Below are 18177 nucleotides of genomic sequence, written 5' to 3'. Positions count from 1 at the left end.
CATGTAGTGTGCATGCCATCATCATAAACAAGACCCCATTCTCGTACTATATCAACGTACGCCATCTTCTCAGAAGTGCTGGCAACTCAATAGTACAGAAAGTTTCGTGGAAGAAGCAAAGCATGAGTAGAGGTGAGAGCTTCGGGGGCGGCAAAAGCTCTTTGAGTTACCTCTTTGAGTCAGACGAGGGCACCACCTCCTTTGAGGGATCTCCCAAGTCGACCGGGCAGCAGAAGCCTCCATCTGATGAAGATAGCAAGACCAAAGCAACAGACCAATCTGCTGCACCGAACAAACCTGTTTCCACCAACAACTACTACAGAGCTCGAGGCCAGAATTCAGGGAACTTCATCACTGTGAGCAGTATTTATAACCTGCATTCTTGCTAATATTTAGACCATGTTGCGGCCATCTTTGATGTGAAAACAGTGAAACGATTTCTTTTGCATTGTTTTCACAGGGTCGCCCATTTACGAAGGTTCAGTCAGTTCCGGGTGGAAGCTCATCACTTGGCTACTTGTTTGGGGATAAATAAATAGGGATGATTTGCAGTGTCTGACTTCATCAACAGTTTGAGTATAATAAGAACACCTTGATCCCAGTTCAGTAATGTTGTGATCTTTAATCGCTCTGTGAGTTGAGTGCATGCATGGTCGATTGTGCCTCTTCTGCGCCGTGAAACTTCTGTAACGAGGTCTGTTATCAAATCTAAATATTTGTATTAAATTGAGAGATCCTGAATGCTTCTGCCTCCCCCTACGTCTCCTCCTCCGGCCTCTTCCACCAGATATATCTTAGAAAGCGCCGATAAGACTCACCATTCTGATATGTTCTTATCCAGCTTTGTTAAGACTCGTTTGTTGGATCGAAGGTTTTGTTATATTTTTTGAAGAGAAACTTCTTGCGTGGTGGAAGCCATGAGACTGGTTACATCCAAACTGCTCAAATGAGACTGTAGTTGCTAGGATTTCCCTTTTGAGTACTGGTACTCTAAATCTTTCTTTGCTATAGTTGTCTTGATTAGTCCTCCTCTTTAGATTAATGAGATCTCGTTAGGAAAGAGATGCACACAGTCAGGATTTGATCACATAGCTTGTTCCATACATGGTATTTTAAAGCTTAAGATTATAGAAGAAGAAATATTCTATCTGTATATTCTTTCTTAAATAAATAACAAACAAGACGAGCATGAGGTTTTCTTTCTTTCTTTCTTTCTTTTCTTCGTCTGATACAACGGGTGACCAACTTAAATATCCAAAAATTAACAAGATTAAACGAAACGAAAATGAAGAAATTGTCAGTATCAGTCCAGCAATCCGAGAAGAGCCAGTAAAAGGAAAAATGATGTCAAGCATGGTCAGCAAGGCACGAATTGCAACCTTATCTTTTGTATGCTTACTGATCATCTATGCTCAAGAATAGGTCATTGCATTTTTGTCATCAGTTCTTACAAGCTGAGTTAGTTTTATGTATGTGAATCTGTCTTTGGATAACTTACTGTCGACTGAAAGATCTCAGTTTGTCCCAAATCCAAAATTGATGGATGTCGAACTATAAATCGACCTAACAAGTACTTGCTTTTGTTTCCGTTGACATTTAGTCACCGATATATTGCTGCAAATAAAGAAGGTTACCCTACGCACACGTTCATGGGGTGCCCAAGACCTTCTTCTCCAATGTCCACTGTCCTCGATGGAAGAGTTAACGTGCGGGTTAAAGCGGAAGACAGTAGGTTATCATCGATAGCAGATCTCCTGACTCACTCTTGTCGCCTGTAAGGATGGCAATGTTTGATAGGACGAAAAGTGCAGCAAGAATTGTCTCGGAGGTACCATTAGAAGTTCTTCTCCCATGCACAAACACCGAGTTCGATCAGAATCCCGCGATCCATTGCAGCTCCGTGGTCTCACGATGACCATGGAATGAGGTCCGGCGTGCACACAGAGAGGGCTCTGCACCGACAACCAGACCTCACGCCACGGCCGGTCCACATGCAGCGCTGGTGACCTTCATGTGCGCAACTGTAGGCAGCCCATCTATCAGCCCTTTGGCTCATCCTTCATGGAGCGCAAGCTCCCTCATCTTCTGAGAGAAAACAGAGCGACGTGATACCATCACGTGGTCAGCTGGCGAAATGGTGCGACTCGTGTGTCTCGACCGAGCGACGTGATACCATCACCATGGTGCCGAGCCATGCGATACATGGGGCCACTGAAGCCACACCTGAACGAAAACAGAGCCTTCCGATATGGCAGTAATAATTGGTCCTCCATTTATTCCCTTATCGGCTACTGCATTTGACTAGTTCTTCCATTATGACCGAACCTACCACGTTCGGATGCCGTCGCTGGCCCGGGGGAACAGGGCGGTGTCAAGTGATTAGTTGACCGGGGGGAAGCACCACAACAACTCCTCGCCTTTTTCGCGTGGTGGTAGAATTATTATACAGGTGGCTCGATGGCAAGCGTTGGAAGGGACCCAACCGAACGATTGTGGAGCTGTCTGTTTGAACCTTAACATCGCCAGGCCGAGGTGGAGACTCGGGAGTGGGAAACAATTGAGTGGGGCGGTGGGAGGCGCAGAGCGAGGAGGTGTTAACGTGTGGCATTCCCCCACCGCGTGAAGACCACGATTGACCCAGAAGATATAGCACGACGGACACGCGGCGGGATATACGTGTCACGTGCCGTCACGAGTCGCCTTGCAGCAGCGGCAGCGCCTCCTTCTCCGTCGTCCTCATCCTCGCCTTGCACTAATGACAATTACTGTGACTAGCCGAAGTGGCTCTTGCGCTCTTCGTTGCTGTCAAATTTTGGGGGTCAAATCATATGTTACGTCGGCAGGGCTCCGACATACGACCTATCCCTAATTGGTGCGTTGAATCTAACACGATATAATGGCCCAATAAAGTTTGTATATTAGAATGGATCTTAACCTAGAAAAATCCTTAGTATTGCACTTAGATGTCATCTCCTGATTAGTTTTGGAGCTCACTATCTAGAGCTTTTTTTTATTATTACTTAAGCAAAGAGCGACGATGAAGAACACAACAGTGATCGAGAACAAAGATGATGAATATAAGATAAAAAGAGTATTTTCATAAAGTTGATGAAGAAAAGATGCGGAAGATAAAAATTAATTAGGGTGTCTCATTCGATAAAAGTCTAATAACTATTGTCGGAAAAATGCCTATCAGAATTCTAGGTAGTGTCTAATATTTTACTAATTTTAGAAAAGTTGTGAGGGATTAAGATGAACACACGGATTCCAATAATGCTTGAACACCAGTGACCAGATAAGAAGAGGGGGACACGTGTTGGTTTCTCATTGCTTAGATGGGCCTACCACCTCACGGATGCCCAATCATCATTCTCCAACAGCCTCAAAGCACCAAAACGGAGATGCAGGGTGGCATGATCGCAATTAGGGAACATAGCGTGTGGCATTTTGGTCAGGCTGTCCAATTTAAAAGCTCGGGAGCGCAGAGATGCGTCTCCATGCTCCGCCCTCCTCTTCCCCCCCCCCCCCCCCCCCCCAACAACGCACTGCAATTATACGCGCTCATTCTCTTGCTCGCACGTCTCTGTGCGCACTCGTCGGAGAGACCAAACGACCTGTCGAGCGGGCTTTTAAGCAGCAGTGATATCTCTCGAGTTGGGTGCCCATGGCGGCCGCTGCCACAGCCCTAGTCTCCTGCCGTTTCGCTCTGCCACCGAGAGTCGCGGGCGATTGCTTTCTCCTTTTCCGCCCTTTCCCCGCCCGCAACCCCTCCGTTAGGTATTCCGCGCTTTCGCCGTGGCCGCGGCGACCAACTCTTGTCAGCTATGTGCTAAAGGAGGTGGGTAAGGAGGAGGCGCATAATGGGGGGTATGCTTCGAAGGAAGATGCCCGCGGTGGGGAGGGCGAGAGGGAGGCATCGGAGGAGAGGATGGCGAGGAAGCAGTCGGAGAGGCGGACCTACCTGATCGCGGCGGTGATGTCCAGCTTCGGCATCACTTCCATGGCGGTCGCGTCCGTCTACTACCGTTTCTCGTGGCAAATGGAGGTTGGCCGCTCTGTCCCACGACTCGGTCCTCGGTTCAATTCGATCCAACAAAGGATCTCTTCTATTTTTCTAACCCGTAGCACGTCGATTGATCTCTACCGCAGGGAGGAGAAGTTCCGCTGACAGAGATGTTCGGGACGTTCGCTCTCTCCGTCGGTGCGGCGGTAAGCGCTGCTCTCTCTGTTCTTCTTCTCCTTTGCTTGGTCGAAGTGATGTGACGAATTAGTTGAGCAGCAGTATCGTTTACAATATATTATCGTACATTGTGGTCACTAAACAAGAAGATCCGATTTTGGTGGGTGGTTTTAGGTGGGGATGGAGTTTTGGGCGCGGTGGGCGCACCGAGCGCTATGGCATGCCTCGCTGTGGCACATGCACGAGTCGCACCACCGGCCGCGCGACGGCCCCTTTGAGCTCAACGACGTCTTCGCCATCATCAATGCTGTACCCGCCATCTCCCTCATGGCCTACGGCTTCCTCAACCGCGGCCTCCTCCCCGGCCTCTGTTTCGGCGCCGTAAGCCCGCCCGCCCCCTGGTTTCTTCGATGACCTGTTATCTCCCGTTGATGATGCGAACTCAACGTGGCAAAAAACTACAGGGCCTAGGGATTACGCTATTCGGAATGGCCTATATGTTCGTCCACGACGGGCTGGTCCACCGCAGGTTCCCCGTGGGCCCCATCGCCAACGTGCCATACTTCCGCCGGGTGGCAGCCGCTCATCAGGTAATCGCCGACCGCCGGCGCCGTCAAAAGCCTGGACCCTGTCCGGACCCGAGACGGCCGAGCCTTCTTCACCTTTGGTTAGATCAACACCAAGAGTGTGGACCATCTAATATATTTCGCATTCTTTTGTCTGGCTACTAACAGATCCACCACATGGACAAGTTCGATGGGGTGCCATATGGACTGTTCTTGGGACCCAAGGTGAGAGCATACGACGAGTAAGGTATCGGGACCGCGTTGCCGATGCCACAGACATTTAATACCATTATTTTTCTTTTGTGTTGGATTTCAGGAGCTGGAGGAGGTGGGAGGCCTGGAGGAATTGGAGAAGGAGATCAGCAGGAGGATTAAGCTGTACAACAACTCCAACCTCAGCAGCTGAACCTTTTGCCTTTCCTAATTTGAGTTCATTCGTGTGCGCGTCCTTTTACGTAGTATAGGTTTAGTTGTTACTGCTGAGGTACAGTAGAAGCTCGAGCTACTGAGTAGACCAGGATGTGTTCGACGTAATGTTCATAGCCCATAGGATATATTTTTTTTTTTGATGTAAATGGTACGATATTTAATAGTCACGCTAATAGGCATTCAATCGTGTGGATGTCAGTACTTAACTCGTTACATCTTATCATGTAACAACTGCCTCCCAACGGAAATCTGCTCAGCCACGTGAAGCTACTAACTACTTGCGTGATTAAATTGCTAAGAAAAATGGGAAGGAAATCCCTGTAAATGTGATGTTGTCAGAGGGTGGGTGCCTGTGATGGTCAAGATAAAACTGGCTGCTATCATTGATCTCAATGATTAAGAGGTTAACTAACAGAATCTTCCCTTAACAGTCTAAATTGTGGATCTCAAAACTGGCTTACAAAAAATTCATTGTTGATCTTTATTTTGCACATTGCCCAATACATACAGGACAAAAATATGATTGCTTTATAGTAATTTGAATAAAATTAATGAGTCATATATATTATATTTAATTATTTTGAGTTAGTGGTTTATCCTTAATAAAGTTACTGAATTGATGCTAAAATCTTATTTTTCAAAGTCAAAATTTTTACAAATCAGAGTGGTTGATATATTCAAAATTTACGAGATGACTCGTACTCTCGATAAATCCGTATAGTTTACTATGATCATAAAATGTTTTATGTATAAAAGTTTTCTAATTAGATTTATCTACAAGTGATAAGAATATTAACGTAATAATTTATAATTAAAATCTAACATAAGCTTTTCGGAGGAAGAGTATTGATAGCATCATTTTGTTTCTGGTTAAGGAGTATGAGAACCAAAAACTCATAAATCCATCGGATCTTCAGAGATTTATTTTGGAATTCATATTTTTCTAAAAGATAAAATTGTATGAGTCAATGGGACGTATCAATCTTCGACCGACTAAATAATCTCTTATCAGATACCGAATCGAGATGTACTTGATAGTTTCATAAAGATAAAAAACCAGCTAGACTCACGATAAAAAGAACATTAGAGCACGTATTGATATGCTAATAGTTGGATCACGTGGCATCGTATACCATCGTACACTAAAAACCAAATAGCCGGTCCACCGATTCAATCGAGCGGGTCCCACTTTTATTTTAATGCGATGTGATCTTGACCGAGATATCATTCTATTATTTTTAAGGGTACCCGTAAATTGCACAGGGCATGTGTCATGTCGTCGATACCAGAAACCGGCACCCGTCATGTGTCGAACACTCGCTCACCCCCACATTAGGTGACAAGATACGTACTGCCTTCGTCAGACTGCACGCATGGTGCCATCCTTTGCATTTTCCATGCACAACTGAACCAGTCATGATAACAAAAACAACGGAGATAAGGTCGAGTGTTGAGGTGGCCGCTTTATTCGCCGGCACAACGAGGGGCAACAATCCGAGACGAAACGCACCGCAGCATACCTCGGTGACGACGACGAACGGTGGCGTGGCGTTTGCGACGCCTCCTTCCCTCTCTCTCTCTCTCTCTCTCTCTCTCTCTCTCGCTCTCGCTCGCTCGCCCTACCACCGATCAGCTATCGTCACATGAACGAATTGCCGTGGTGCTGGGTGGTCGGCGCCATGTCATTGATCGATGAGCACAAAATTTGATGCCTTTTGCCTGGCAGGGATATCTAAGATCGTCTTCTCTCTCTTCAATTCCAATCGAGGATTTGGCACCGCTGTCAGGATTGGTTTGATCGTTAACAATATATACGAACCATGTTCGTTCTCATCAGTTCCTGATGGATTCGAGAATATTAAAGTTTAAGGCGATCTGAGAACGTACCATTTCTTAGTTGTCATCGTTGTACCATTTCTTCATCTCGTTCGTGTGGAAGAGGCGAGGATGAAGCAAACCGATCCACACAGCACCATTACTTAGTTTTACAGTAGGCGGAGTATTTCCAGCCTCCAAAGAATTAATCGATAAAAAATATTAAAAATTTTAATGCCATGTTTTTTATTGGATAAAAACTCATTCAATAATTAGATTAATATTGGAAAGCTAAAGGATTCACAGTATTTGAAAGGTTGAGAGTTATATAGAATGTCTCTCTTATATATAGAAGCCATTCGAGTGATTAAGGAAACTGAAAATTAATTCATACAAATGATATTGTAGAATCCTCGTGCATTGCTTGGACAGGAAGTCATCAAACGCTGTAATTAATATGGATTTGTGGCATACCAATTATGTGAGGTGCTTGGTTGATGTGTTGGGCTAACCATAAGTCTGATATTGGACTAACAACGATGTGGCGTTTGGATATCCCAGTGTAAGATCCCTTTATCAATACATATATAGTAATTTTATCGAGAATATGACTAGATTAATAGACCTATTAGCAATATGTAAGATCCCCTTATCAATGCATGAGGAGATTGATCTACTAATTATCATTAATATAAGATCTATACCTACCATGAGATGTTTGATTGACATGTTGGGTTAAAGATAACATGATATTTGGATGTTCACATTTGAGATCCCTGATCCACATGAGTTTCGGGTTTGATGATATGTCGACTCGATGTAATCTTTCGGATGAAAGTATTAGTACAAAAGAGAATTATCATAGAAAAATCAAGCACAAAACTAAAAGAAAATAACCTCCATTATTTATAAAGTCAAAGTATTAACTACAAACTTGAAATAATAGAATAAAAATCATAATATAAAGTTTATGAGTGTGAAAACCTAAATTATCTTTGGGCCTCATGTCAGTGCTCTCGATAAGTTACAGTCAATATCGATTTTCAGTCTCTTCTCTTCGTTGTTGAAATCTCCTCCCATGATTTTCAGTCATAATATATTTAAGACTTGAAAAGTTTTTATATCGTTAAGACTTGTTTAAATTTGGCACTCGAATGTCCTACTCTTATTAAGAGTTGGCTCCATCCTCTCTTTGTTGTTGCTCCTATTTGGGCGAGGGCTACGTTAATCTTAGTCTAACTAGGATTGAGATTAAGATAAGTGAATTATTATAATATAGACTTTTCTTGATCAAATAGGGCTTTAAGACTTTAAGAGGCCCCTTAATAGAGCTTGGTCGGTTTGGTCGAGAGTTGTTAAGATTGTCTCTAATCATAACTCTTCTAATTGGGTGATTTACGTATTGTTAAATCTTGCTTGGTGGCTTCTTCTCTCTTCGTCTATAGGTTGGAGGTTTTTCTTTAATCTCTCAATGTGGTTAGGGTTGCCAAAGGCTAGTCATATTGTCTACATGCATAGTTTTGATGGTGTTCTTCTCGTTATTGATCACCGTTGACTTGAGGGCGTTGTTGAAATTTTTTAGGCTTTAAACTCTCTACTATCCCTTTTGGCTTCTCCTTCTCTTTCATCATATTGAAGGAAGGTTTTGGTTCTCAACAAACAATCACCATCCTCTTTTGCTTGGCCAATGGATATCAAATCCTCTATCAAATCATTCTGATCTCGGCTGATAAAGAATTTATTTTCGTCCTTCTAAAGTTGATACTTCTAGAGTTAGCAAAAGCAAATAGCATCTTAATCCCATAAGTATGGCATTCCAAGGATGACTTGGCATATATCAAGTAGAACCATATCACATATCACCTCATCGATGAATTCCTTGGTGATGAAAAGAAAATAACATATATTATTTGTAAAGTCAAAATACTAACTAGAAAACTTAAAATTATAGAATAAAAAGAGTAATAGAAAGCTTATGAGAATGTGAGAATGTAGGTTGTCTTTAGACAATACATCGGTGCTCTCGGTAGGTTATGATCATTGTCGATTTTCAGTCTCCTCTTTTCAATATTGGAATCTCCTTTTGAAGTTTGGATAATAGACAATAGGCAATGAGAACTTCTAGTAGCAGTTAGATGAAGCTTTGGGCTATTAGAATGTGAGGAAGATGACTGTGGCCAGGAGAAATTGGCTACACTACGTAGATTTTTTCTCTCCCTTTTTGTTATTCTTTGCTATTGTACGATCATAAAAACTAATATCAGTTTGACTCTTACTATTGGCTTATTGGTTGCTTTGGGGATGTTTTGGATAGGATATCTTAATCATTTTATAGTTGTACAAGACGTGGAGTCCTAACTAAATTAAAAATTAGAGAATATTTATAAAGTTAGGACTTGGATAGTCCTAATATCTTTAGATCTTGGAAATTCTCAATGTATTTAAAACTTAAAAAGTCTTAATGTTGTCAAGACTTATTTGAGGTTAGTACGTGGAAGCCTTAGGCATATTAGGAGTTGACGCCACCCTCTCCTTGTGGCCACCCCTATTTGTGATATGAATTTTTTAGATTAAGGTAAGTGGAATGTTGTGATATGAATTTTTCTTTGTTAAATAGGAGTTATATATATATATATATATATATTGAGACTATGATTAGAATGAGGTTTGCGTTCACTGCTGATCAATTAGTTCATTGGTTCATGCATAATCTAGTTCTTCGTTCCAAATGATTTTGTCCAATTCCAAGTTCCCTATAATAAATTGAAAGTTTAAAATCAGATCGAAAATATTTATATGACGATCTATTTATCCTTTGTTAACGTACCAAGAACTTAAATACTTAATCGTTAGATCTTGAGACCGAAAAATAATCGCCTTCTAAAGGTGTTATCGGGTCGGATCTGCCCAGATCCTAAATATTAAGATTTTGGACAAAAAATATAGATCCATATCGGATCTACAAACGCAATCGGGTATAGATCGGCAATATACATGACATTTTAACGAGATAGAAACGGTTAGGACCAGTTAGCTTGAGCCCAACCCAAAAATTGGTGGCTTACCGTTTCCTTTCCGGCCTATCTATCAAAAGATCTTCCGATACGAATGAGATCATTTGATCGCCGATCACCATCACATCACATAATATGGGTGGAACTATGAACGAGATCCATTTGCCGACATCCAACATCCAACAGAAACAACTGCTACGACAATAATTAAGAGTATATTTTATTGAATTCCATGTGGTTGCCGTAATAAGTCCGCATCAGTTTACATTACATAAATGGTTGACGTCGATTCCCCGATCACATCCCATCACGCAAATAAGACCATAAATCATGGCAGCTGATGTCCACACGATTGGGTAGCCCAAAATTTTCTTCATCCAACGAACGACCGAGTCAAGTTGGGAATATATTGATTGGAAATAAAAATAAATCTTAATTTTACGAGAGTATTGTAACATCTTAATTAGTCTCATATCAAAAATGGATAAAATAAAGATTGACTTATAAAGATCTGATGATTATATTACTATCAACTTCAACTTAAATATTTTGATCAGTGATTTAGATGGTCTGTGATCCAACAGAGAATTATTATATTTTTAAGTAATTTCTCGATTAAATATTTTGAGCGAGAATCTCGTGGTTTAATGGTTAAAATTGATAAGGCTGATGTGGAGGAAAGAATCTGTTACCTAAATGATTAGGTCACTTCAATTAATATTCTGATGCTACCTTGGCAAGGATTTTGATTGGGAACCAAACCTTGTACTCCATCAAAGGCTAATGGCGATAGCATTTTTTGAAGCTATCAACATTATTTTTAGATATATATATATATATATATATATATATATTTCAAAATTTATTGTACTATGAATGCTCCATGAATTTAATGACAAATTCTTAAATTTATCTTAAACTTAATTAATAGCCAACGAAATTCATGAATTTTTATTTTACTTTTTTTTAAAATTTAATTAACCATTTACTTTGGGTGATTTTTCTTAGAAGACCCCTTCTGGTTTTTTAGACTTTTCTAGGACGATGATATTTATATTTGGAATTTTCATTTTCACAAGGCCATACAGCTTAGGCCTCACTTTGTCCGTCCGGCGTCTCGTTCGATTCTCTCACATTTAATATTAATCGTTTTAACTTTGTTATTATTTGCATCCTTATTTTTTTATTATTAATTATACTTTTAATTAATTCTTGAACTATTTATCTTGTGAAAACGAACAACTTCAAATGACTGATGATGAGAACCTAAGAAGGAGATGATGATCATAAAAATCGCCATCGTCGCAATGAAAAGAAGAAACAAAGTTGGACGAAAAATGTCTATGATATTAGAAAAAATAAAATAAAAATTTAAAAATAAAGGTATTATTTAAAAAAAAAAAGAAAAGAAAATCTCTCGTTTACTTTTTCAAATTCATCTAAAATTTAATCTTTGTTTTTTAATTCCTGTAGATATTAAATTCGATTTTGAATAAAACAAAAGACAACGACTGTCATATTTTTACGACTATTCAACGGTATCCACGACACGGAAAGTGTGACCGTCGCTTGTAATGATATCCACCGGTCCCGTCTCCTCCTCTTTACTCCCTTCCATTTCCTATCTACGCCACCGCCTCCTGGTCGGGTCCCGCTTGCCACCGATCCACCTCCCCGTCGCCAGTAGCTGGGGAAGCAATAAATTAGATGTTCGAATCTTGCACGCGCAGCTGCTGCCCCTTCTTATTGCATTTGGCGTAGTAAAGAAAGAGGGGGGTAGTCGTCGATCGACGTCGACGGTGGCAGAAAAGGAGATGGAAGCCTCCAACAGAATCCAAAAGCAACGTCGATCCGAAGTTATCAACGAAAGGTGGAAAAATAGGCGTTGACGAAGAGCAACCGAGAGCCAAGTAAAAAAGAGGAAGAAGGAAAAGTAGCCAATTCGATCTCACGCACCCGTTTGACGCGGTTTCCCAAATCCAAAGGTCTCTCCTTTTTCTACTCCCTCCCTCCTATCCCCTTCTTCTTCTTCTTCTTCTTGTATCTAATTCTCCGTTGAAGACCACGGTGAGAGGTTGGGCGGCCGGAGGATGGAGACCGCGGAGGGGCAGATCAGGGGAATCCTCACCCATGGCGGCCGCTACGTGCGGTACAACGTGTACGGCAACCTGTTCGAGGTCACCGCCAAGTACGTCCCGCCCCTGCGTCCCCTCGGCCGAGGGGCTTACGGCATCGTCTGGTGAGAGAATTCCCCGTCTATGTGCTTTGTGTGTAAAGTTCGAGTGTATGTTTGCTTGATCGGCTTAGATGCTGGTGAGCCGTCTTTTGATTCCAGTCAACGACCTTTTTGGGTGTTTTCTTTTCCTTGTGGCTCCAATGTTGTTTTATGAATTCTAGTAGTTCAAGAGAAACGATTATTTTGTGGGATTATTGGTCCTTAAGAGTGATAGAGGTGATGGCCGATTCTTAAAATTTTAGGGTTATTGCTGGTTCGGAAAGATCTGCAATTGATGACACATCTACACTGATTTTGGGAAGTTAACATGTCCAATTGGTGACCATTGGTTCCGTTCTCACTTTGGAAGTCAGAATTTGAAGGAGGATATTAATTGACGCTTGATCTTCTTGAAGAGATACAAAAGACTAATTTGAAGGCTCAATGAATACAAAAGAGAATTGGAACCAGAACTGGAGATATTTTAGCAGATTCACTGATAAAGTTTTTGTTAACTTGAAGGCTCAATGAGTGCTTTATTTTTAGTTCTCGTTGTTTCTTCGACGGCTTTTGACTGGTTTCTTTAAAACTCAAGCATTGGTAATTCAGCTTATCAGTAGCCAAACCTGCAGTTGCCTTTCACTGTTCAATTTTTTTTTCAGTAATTACTTTTCATGAACTTGAGACTTAAATCTAATTTCTTTTGGTTCTGCATTTCAGTGCTGCTGTGAACTCGCAAACTCGTGAAGAGGTAGCTATTAAGAAGATTGGTAATGCATTTGATAATCGTATCGATGGCAAGAGAACTTTGAGGGAAATAAAGCTTCTGTCCCACATGGACCATGAAAACGTAAGGCATTTTTACCATTTTAAGATGTTCATATATGTAAATGATGTTTAAATTCTAACAACTGATGATGTTTAGTGATTTTGATTAGTTATTCAACAACATTCCACATAAAAAAACCTGGTAATGCGCTTCGAATTTAGAATTAAGATAAGTTATATATCTCATGCTTCTATGTTTCCATCAATATTGAAGATCATCAACATAGACTGAAAGCTTCTCTAGGGAACCTGAAGACCGTGCCTAAGTCCATCTTTGCTTCATATTGACCAAGATTTTAAGAATCATGATAGAGGCACTTCGGTGTGTTGCTGGTGCAATATGATAGCATGCTACAGTCAGCATGTCCTGTGTCGTAGTTGAAACTCGTAGAACATGATCATAGTATAAACAAAGCTCATTTAGAGCTCTTCAAGCTAGTCAAGACCTCAACTTTGATCTTGACATTGCCAATTGACAACATACTGCTTTTACTCATGGTGATATAGATATTTTTGGTGGAATAGCTTTTTCTAGGATTCCATACTTTGTGCATCTTATTTGGGGCACACACTATATTGGCATCAAAAACTTGAATTGTTTACTAAAATTTGACTGATGTGTTATGTGGGTAAAACTGATTTTTAAGAGATAGGTTTATGTTGTCTAGAAAGTTATGATCCGTCAAAGTTTCGATTCACCAGATGGTCTCATATCTAAAAGGGAAGTTGTAGTTGTTTCTGGATAGTTTACAATGAAGTGTAAACTTCTTATTTATACTGCAAACTAGAGTGATGCATAACTTTGGATCGTTATGTTGTCCTTGGTTGATAATAACATGGTTGTTGAGAGAGCCTAGGCTATCCTTTAAAAATGTGACTTGTCCTGCTCCAAAGATATATTTATCAAGTAGTTGGCATATTATTGAGCAATACCTAAGCCGATTGTTATAACAACAACAACAACAACAAAGCCATAAAGTCCCAACTATTGGGGTTAGCCGCCTGAGCCTATTGTTACTTCTGAAAAAATGAAAACTATTTAGGCTTGGCAAAAGCTGCCATGAATTAATCTGTCTCTGCTCTAATAAACTTGAAGGGATTGATTATCATATTAAGATTGATTTGTTTAAGGTTGACCCATATAGGTTTGTACAATGCTTGCTGCCTTCTTAATCAAGACACCAGCCCTATGTGTTATCATTTTAATGTTTTGGCCTGACCCTTGGGCATATCTTTTTTCTGAAATTATTGTTGCTCTAGCAATAAGTTGAACCTCATCATGGGAATTTCTTTTTTCACTGGTACTCATGTAGAGGCATCATCTGATACACTAGCCTTGTATCTAGTGTCACATCCAAATAGGTTTGTACAATGGTTGCTGCCTTCTTAATCAAGACACCAGTCCTATGTGTTATCGTTTTAATGTTTTGGCCTGACCCTTGGGCATATCTTTTTTATGAAATTATTGTTGCTCTAGCAATAAGTTGAACCTCATCATGGGAATTTCTTTTTTCACTGGTACTCATGTAGAGGCATCATCTGATACACTAGCCTTGTATCTAGTGTCACATCCAAAGAGCGTCTGTCCATAACTTGGAGGTCTCACATCAGATTGCAACCTTTAACACTTTCACTTTTTGTTGGACTTCTATAATGTTTCATATAAGATATATTTTAATGGTGAGACTGCCTTGCATGTTGATCCTTTTACTTAGTTTGTTATTAGATTGGATCTCACAAGTTCTTGCTCCATGACAGGTTATTGGAATCAAGGACATCATACGCCCACCACAGAGGGAAAACTTCAGTGATGTTTACATTGTATATGAGTTAATGGATACTGATCTAAATCAGATAATCCGCTCTAATCAACTATTGACTGACGATCACTGCCAGGTCTGTTTCTGAAACTTGTGGTTTCGTATATTTGTGTATCACTTCTAATGACATGGTTCCATCTCGTGCTTCAAGATTTAGTCATGTTGTTCAGAAAGTTGGATGAGAAACTATTGGAATTTATATGCCTCTTGAGCTTCTCTCTCTCTCTCTCTCATTCTTTTTTCATATTGTTGTTTTTTGGAGACTGGGCCTCGAACCTTCAGATAGAAACTATTGGAAATTTTACGATGCATTTGTTGTTGATTTCGCCTCAACTCAATATAATCTTCTAAAAATTACAGACATAGCACTGTTAGTATTATTATCTGGCATGCAACTTTCTTGAACTTGGTAATAATGAATCTTTTTGTGATTTATATGTTCATGGCCATGGCTCAAAGTCCATAGTCTTGTAATTTCTTATATTTTTAAATTTTGTGAGTTTTAATCTCGACCCGTAGGGTAAATTGATACCAATGAAGCTCACATGCCCCTGGTTCGTAATTGCTGTACTTCGTAAGGAGATGTACCTTTTCAGTCTGATTGGTATTCACTTCAGACTAGTATTGAAATCAATGTTTCCTGGCATTCTTTTCTTCTTTCTTTGTGACAATGTCACTTTAGTTGAGAAGTTATGACATAGTTCATTTTCCTGTTTTAGTTTAAATTTAATTTTTTTTTCTTTCCTACATTATGATTCTCACCTGGCTTCCTTGACTAATATTATCTATCCCTGCAGTACTTCTTATATCAGATACTACGGGGTCTGAAATATGTACACTCAGCAAATGTCTTGCACCGTGATCTTAAACCAAGCAATTTGTTCTTAAATGCAAATTGTGACCTTAAAATAGGAGACTTTGGATTAGCAAGAACAACTTCTGAAACAGATCTGATGACAGAGTATGTTGTCACTCGCTGGTACCGAGCACCTGAGCTGCTCCTTAATTGCTCAGAGTATACTGCTGCAATTGATATTTGGTCAGTAGGGTGCATACTTGGAGAAATTGTAACCAGGCAACCTTTGTTTCCTGGGAGAGACTATGTTCAGCAGCTGAGGTTAATCACTGAGGTAAGACTTTGAAATTTCTCATGGAGTTCTGTGAGATGATATGCTGATGTTCATCATAACATTACTGTGTACCTTTTAAAAAGTAATAGTCAATCCAATAAATTTGCTGATAGTGCTGTGCTAACATATTTTGATTGCTGTCTTGATTCACAAGTTAAAAATCTTTGAAAATTGTTGCCTAGTTATTTGATTGAGGTAGAAAACAGGTGGTTAACAATGTGCTGCAGATTGGAACTTAATGTTCAGGATTGCACTATGCTCTCTTCTGTCTCTTGTTTTCAAAAGGAAAACTGTTCCAATGTGTCATTATGCTGAATTGAAACCTCTACCAATGCACCTTTGGTATTAGGCTGAGAATTTCTTGACTATCTTTCTACTTACTGTTTGGTTTTCCTTTTTTCTTAACAACATTTTCAGTGGGAGATCTAATTCATTTTAGATATAGATGTTTTGGTTGATAAGATCATGAGAGTTTTTCAAATTTAAGATATTAAAGATAATAATGAGTTGGTCAACAACTTCGATGGCAATCTTTTTCCCTTCAGCCCAACTTTCTTTTTCTCTTTGCCTTCTCTTTTAATTGCAGAATGATCCGAGTCCATTTGTATTATTTCTATTTGTAGTTTCCGATGACAAAACAAACAAGAAAATAATAGCTTTGAATTGAAACCTGACATTATTTCATGATTATAAAAGCTGATAGGTTCACCGGATGACTCGAGCCTTGGGTTTCTTCGAAGTGAAAATGCTCGAAAATATGTAAAACAGCTACCAAGATATCCAAGACAGAATTTTGCACTCAGGTTCCCCAATATGTCTCCTGGAGCTCGTGATTTGTTGGACAGAATGCTCGTGTTTGATCCAAGCAAGCGAATAACAGGTAGACTTATATGTTGATGGCTTCTCAATGTTTACTGTCCAGGGTCTCTTCTTGAAATGTAAATTGCTCCTCTTCTTGCAGTTGATGAGGCTCTGCATCACCCTTACTTGGCACCTCTTCATGACATCAATGATGAGCCCGTGTGTGCATCCCCGTTTAGTTTTGATTTTGAGCGACCATCATTCACCGAGGAAAATATCAAAGAGCTCATCTGGAGGGAATCTTTGGGATTCAATCCAGATCCATGATAATATGGTACCTGTATGTTTTACCACAGCATGTCTGTTCTGTCTAGAGAAGTATGAAATTTCTGCCCTTTTATCAAATTGTGTTAGTGTAACTGATAGAACACCACTAGAGCCATTAATGTGCCATAAGTATCGTACATTCTCTGCAATTTTCCAGCCAATTCTTCACTCATGACAAATTAAGATCTGAGATACTAGCTCAATAAAATCCTTGTGTATTCTGAAAATATTCTTTAGTTCGCAAAGCATCTAGTTCTGATATCTAAAACATGTTTACACTGTTACATGTTCTTCATTAGCACACTTTTATAAGAGTTCAGATACATTTCCATGAGCGCCTCCGTGTGCTCCATGTTTAATGTGATGGGGGTAAAAGTGATAACTGATACCATTACTGCCTAAAACCTGCTCATTAGAGTACCTGTTTTTGCGTGCGTGCGGCACATATGCAAAGGAGAGCTTTTTGGATTGCTGAAGTGGTATTTTAGCATTTCTTAACATATAGCCAGGAAGTTAGTTTTAAGTTACTGAGAATACAGGTAAATTTAGGTTTCCATTTGGCAATTATCAAATGCAGTTTTTCTACTCTAATCGTGTGCAGTGTGTATGTCATTTTTTGCACCTGACTTGTTTGTGTTTGTAATGTTGCTGCAGGTATCACTGTCATGGGGATCAATCATTATTGATGCATCTTTCTAAGTTCCACTGAGTCTAAATTGGTTTTGCAACTTGGGGTTAGACATCTGACTACTAGTGCTATGGTATTAGCGTCTGGATGCTTAGGAATCTAATCGCTACTTTCTTCCATATTCCTACAGTCCTGTTGGAAGATGTCATCTGAGGAAAGGTATCATTTGAGGTCGAATACATTTTGTGACTTGGATTAGTTGAGTGCTATAATGGATTGGATTTGATTGTTATTGACCTATTACTCGTCTGTATACTGCAAGCATGAGATAGATTCCATGTTTACTGATAACAACTATGCTGTAAATTATGTAAATTAACTTGAGTGTACCATTATTTGCATGACATCTACATATGTTTCAACT

The 18177-nt window shown here is 40.0% G+C and overlaps 3 protein-coding genes across 8 annotated transcripts; all 3 read left to right on the top strand.

Annotated features, from left to right (window-relative positions):
• The first annotated feature begins 18 nt into the window (after nucleotides 1-18).
• On the top strand, nucleotides 19-688 carry LOC135652639 (protein SPIRAL1-like 5). The gene is made up of 2 exons (XM_065173727.1): nucleotides 19-356; nucleotides 461-688. Exons 1-2 carry the CDS (start codon nucleotides 123-125, stop codon nucleotides 533-535), a joined length of 309 nt encoding a protein of 102 aa, XP_065029799.1. The 5' UTR covers nucleotides 19-122; the 3' UTR covers nucleotides 536-688.
• Nucleotides 689-3531: 2843 nt separating this feature from the next.
• LOC135653370 (beta-carotene 3-hydroxylase 2, chloroplastic-like) lies at nucleotides 3532-5359 on the top strand. The gene is made up of 6 exons (XM_065175284.1): nucleotides 3532-4045; nucleotides 4150-4209; nucleotides 4355-4561; nucleotides 4645-4770; nucleotides 4915-4971; nucleotides 5063-5359. Exons 1-6 carry the CDS (start codon nucleotides 3665-3667, stop codon nucleotides 5150-5152), a joined length of 921 nt encoding a protein of 306 aa, XP_065031356.1. The 5' UTR covers nucleotides 3532-3664; the 3' UTR covers nucleotides 5153-5359.
• Nucleotides 5360-11614: 6255 nt separating this feature from the next.
• On the top strand, nucleotides 11615-18159 carry LOC135652726 (mitogen-activated protein kinase homolog MMK2). 6 transcript variants are annotated; one of them, XR_010502186.1, is made up of 9 exons: nucleotides 11615-11989; nucleotides 12066-12243; nucleotides 12940-13069; nucleotides 14806-14943; nucleotides 15665-15997; nucleotides 16694-16877; nucleotides 16959-17132; nucleotides 17780-17859; nucleotides 17944-18159. XR_010502186.1 is itself a non-coding variant. In XM_065173917.1 (8 exons), the coding sequence occupies exons 2-7, from the start codon at nucleotides 12095-12097 to the stop codon at nucleotides 17123-17125; spliced, it is 1101 nt and encodes a 366-aa protein (XP_065029989.1). In that variant the 5' UTR covers nucleotides 11615-11989; nucleotides 12066-12094; the 3' UTR covers nucleotides 17126-17132; nucleotides 17780-18159. The 6 variants fall into 6 exon arrangements, 2 of the variants coding, with proteins under 2 accessions (XP_065029989.1, XP_065029988.1); XR_010502184.1 differs by having other exon boundaries at nucleotides 16959-17138; XR_010502185.1 differs by having other exon boundaries at nucleotides 16959-17176.
• Nucleotides 18160-18177: the final 18 nt, after the last annotated feature.

The sequence above is a fragment of the Musa acuminata genome, chromosome BXJ3-11, assembly GCF_036884655.1.
Source record: "Musa acuminata AAA Group cultivar baxijiao chromosome BXJ3-11, Cavendish_Baxijiao_AAA, whole genome shotgun sequence".
NCBI lineage: Eukaryota > Viridiplantae > Streptophyta > Magnoliopsida > Zingiberales > Musaceae > Musa > Musa acuminata.
Note: the sequence above shows the minus strand (reverse complement) of the source record. Positions and strands in the feature narration are given on the sequence as shown.

Excerpts from the sequence above, each read along its gene's own strand:
- LOC135652726 (XM_065173917.1), top strand. The coding sequence starts at position 12,095 with ATGGAGACCGCGGAGGGGCAGATCAGGGGAATCCTCACCCATGGCGGC. Across the intron at positions 13,070-14,805 it reads CCCACATGGACCATGAAAAC|GTTATTGGAATCAAGGACAT; the intron begins GTAAGGCATTTT and ends GCTCCATGACAG. Across the intron at positions 15,998-16,693 it reads AGCTGAGGTTAATCACTGAG|CTGATAGGTTCACCGGATGA; the intron begins GTAAGACTTTGA and ends TGATTATAAAAG.
- LOC135652639 (XM_065173727.1), top strand. The coding sequence starts at position 123 with ATGAGTAGAGGTGAGAGCTTCGGGGGCGGCAAAAGCTCTTTGAGTTAC. Across the intron at positions 357-460 it reads ATTCAGGGAACTTCATCACT|GGTCGCCCATTTACGAAGGT; the intron begins GTGAGCAGTATT and ends TTGTTTTCACAG.
- LOC135653370 (XM_065175284.1), top strand. The coding sequence starts at position 3,665 with ATGGCGGCCGCTGCCACAGCCCTAGTCTCCTGCCGTTTCGCTCTGCCA. Across the intron at positions 4,771-4,914 it reads GGGTGGCAGCCGCTCATCAG|ATCCACCACATGGACAAGTT; the intron begins GTAATCGCCGAC and ends GGCTACTAACAG. Across the intron at positions 4,972-5,062 it reads GACTGTTCTTGGGACCCAAG|GAGCTGGAGGAGGTGGGAGG; the intron begins GTGAGAGCATAC and ends GTTGGATTTCAG.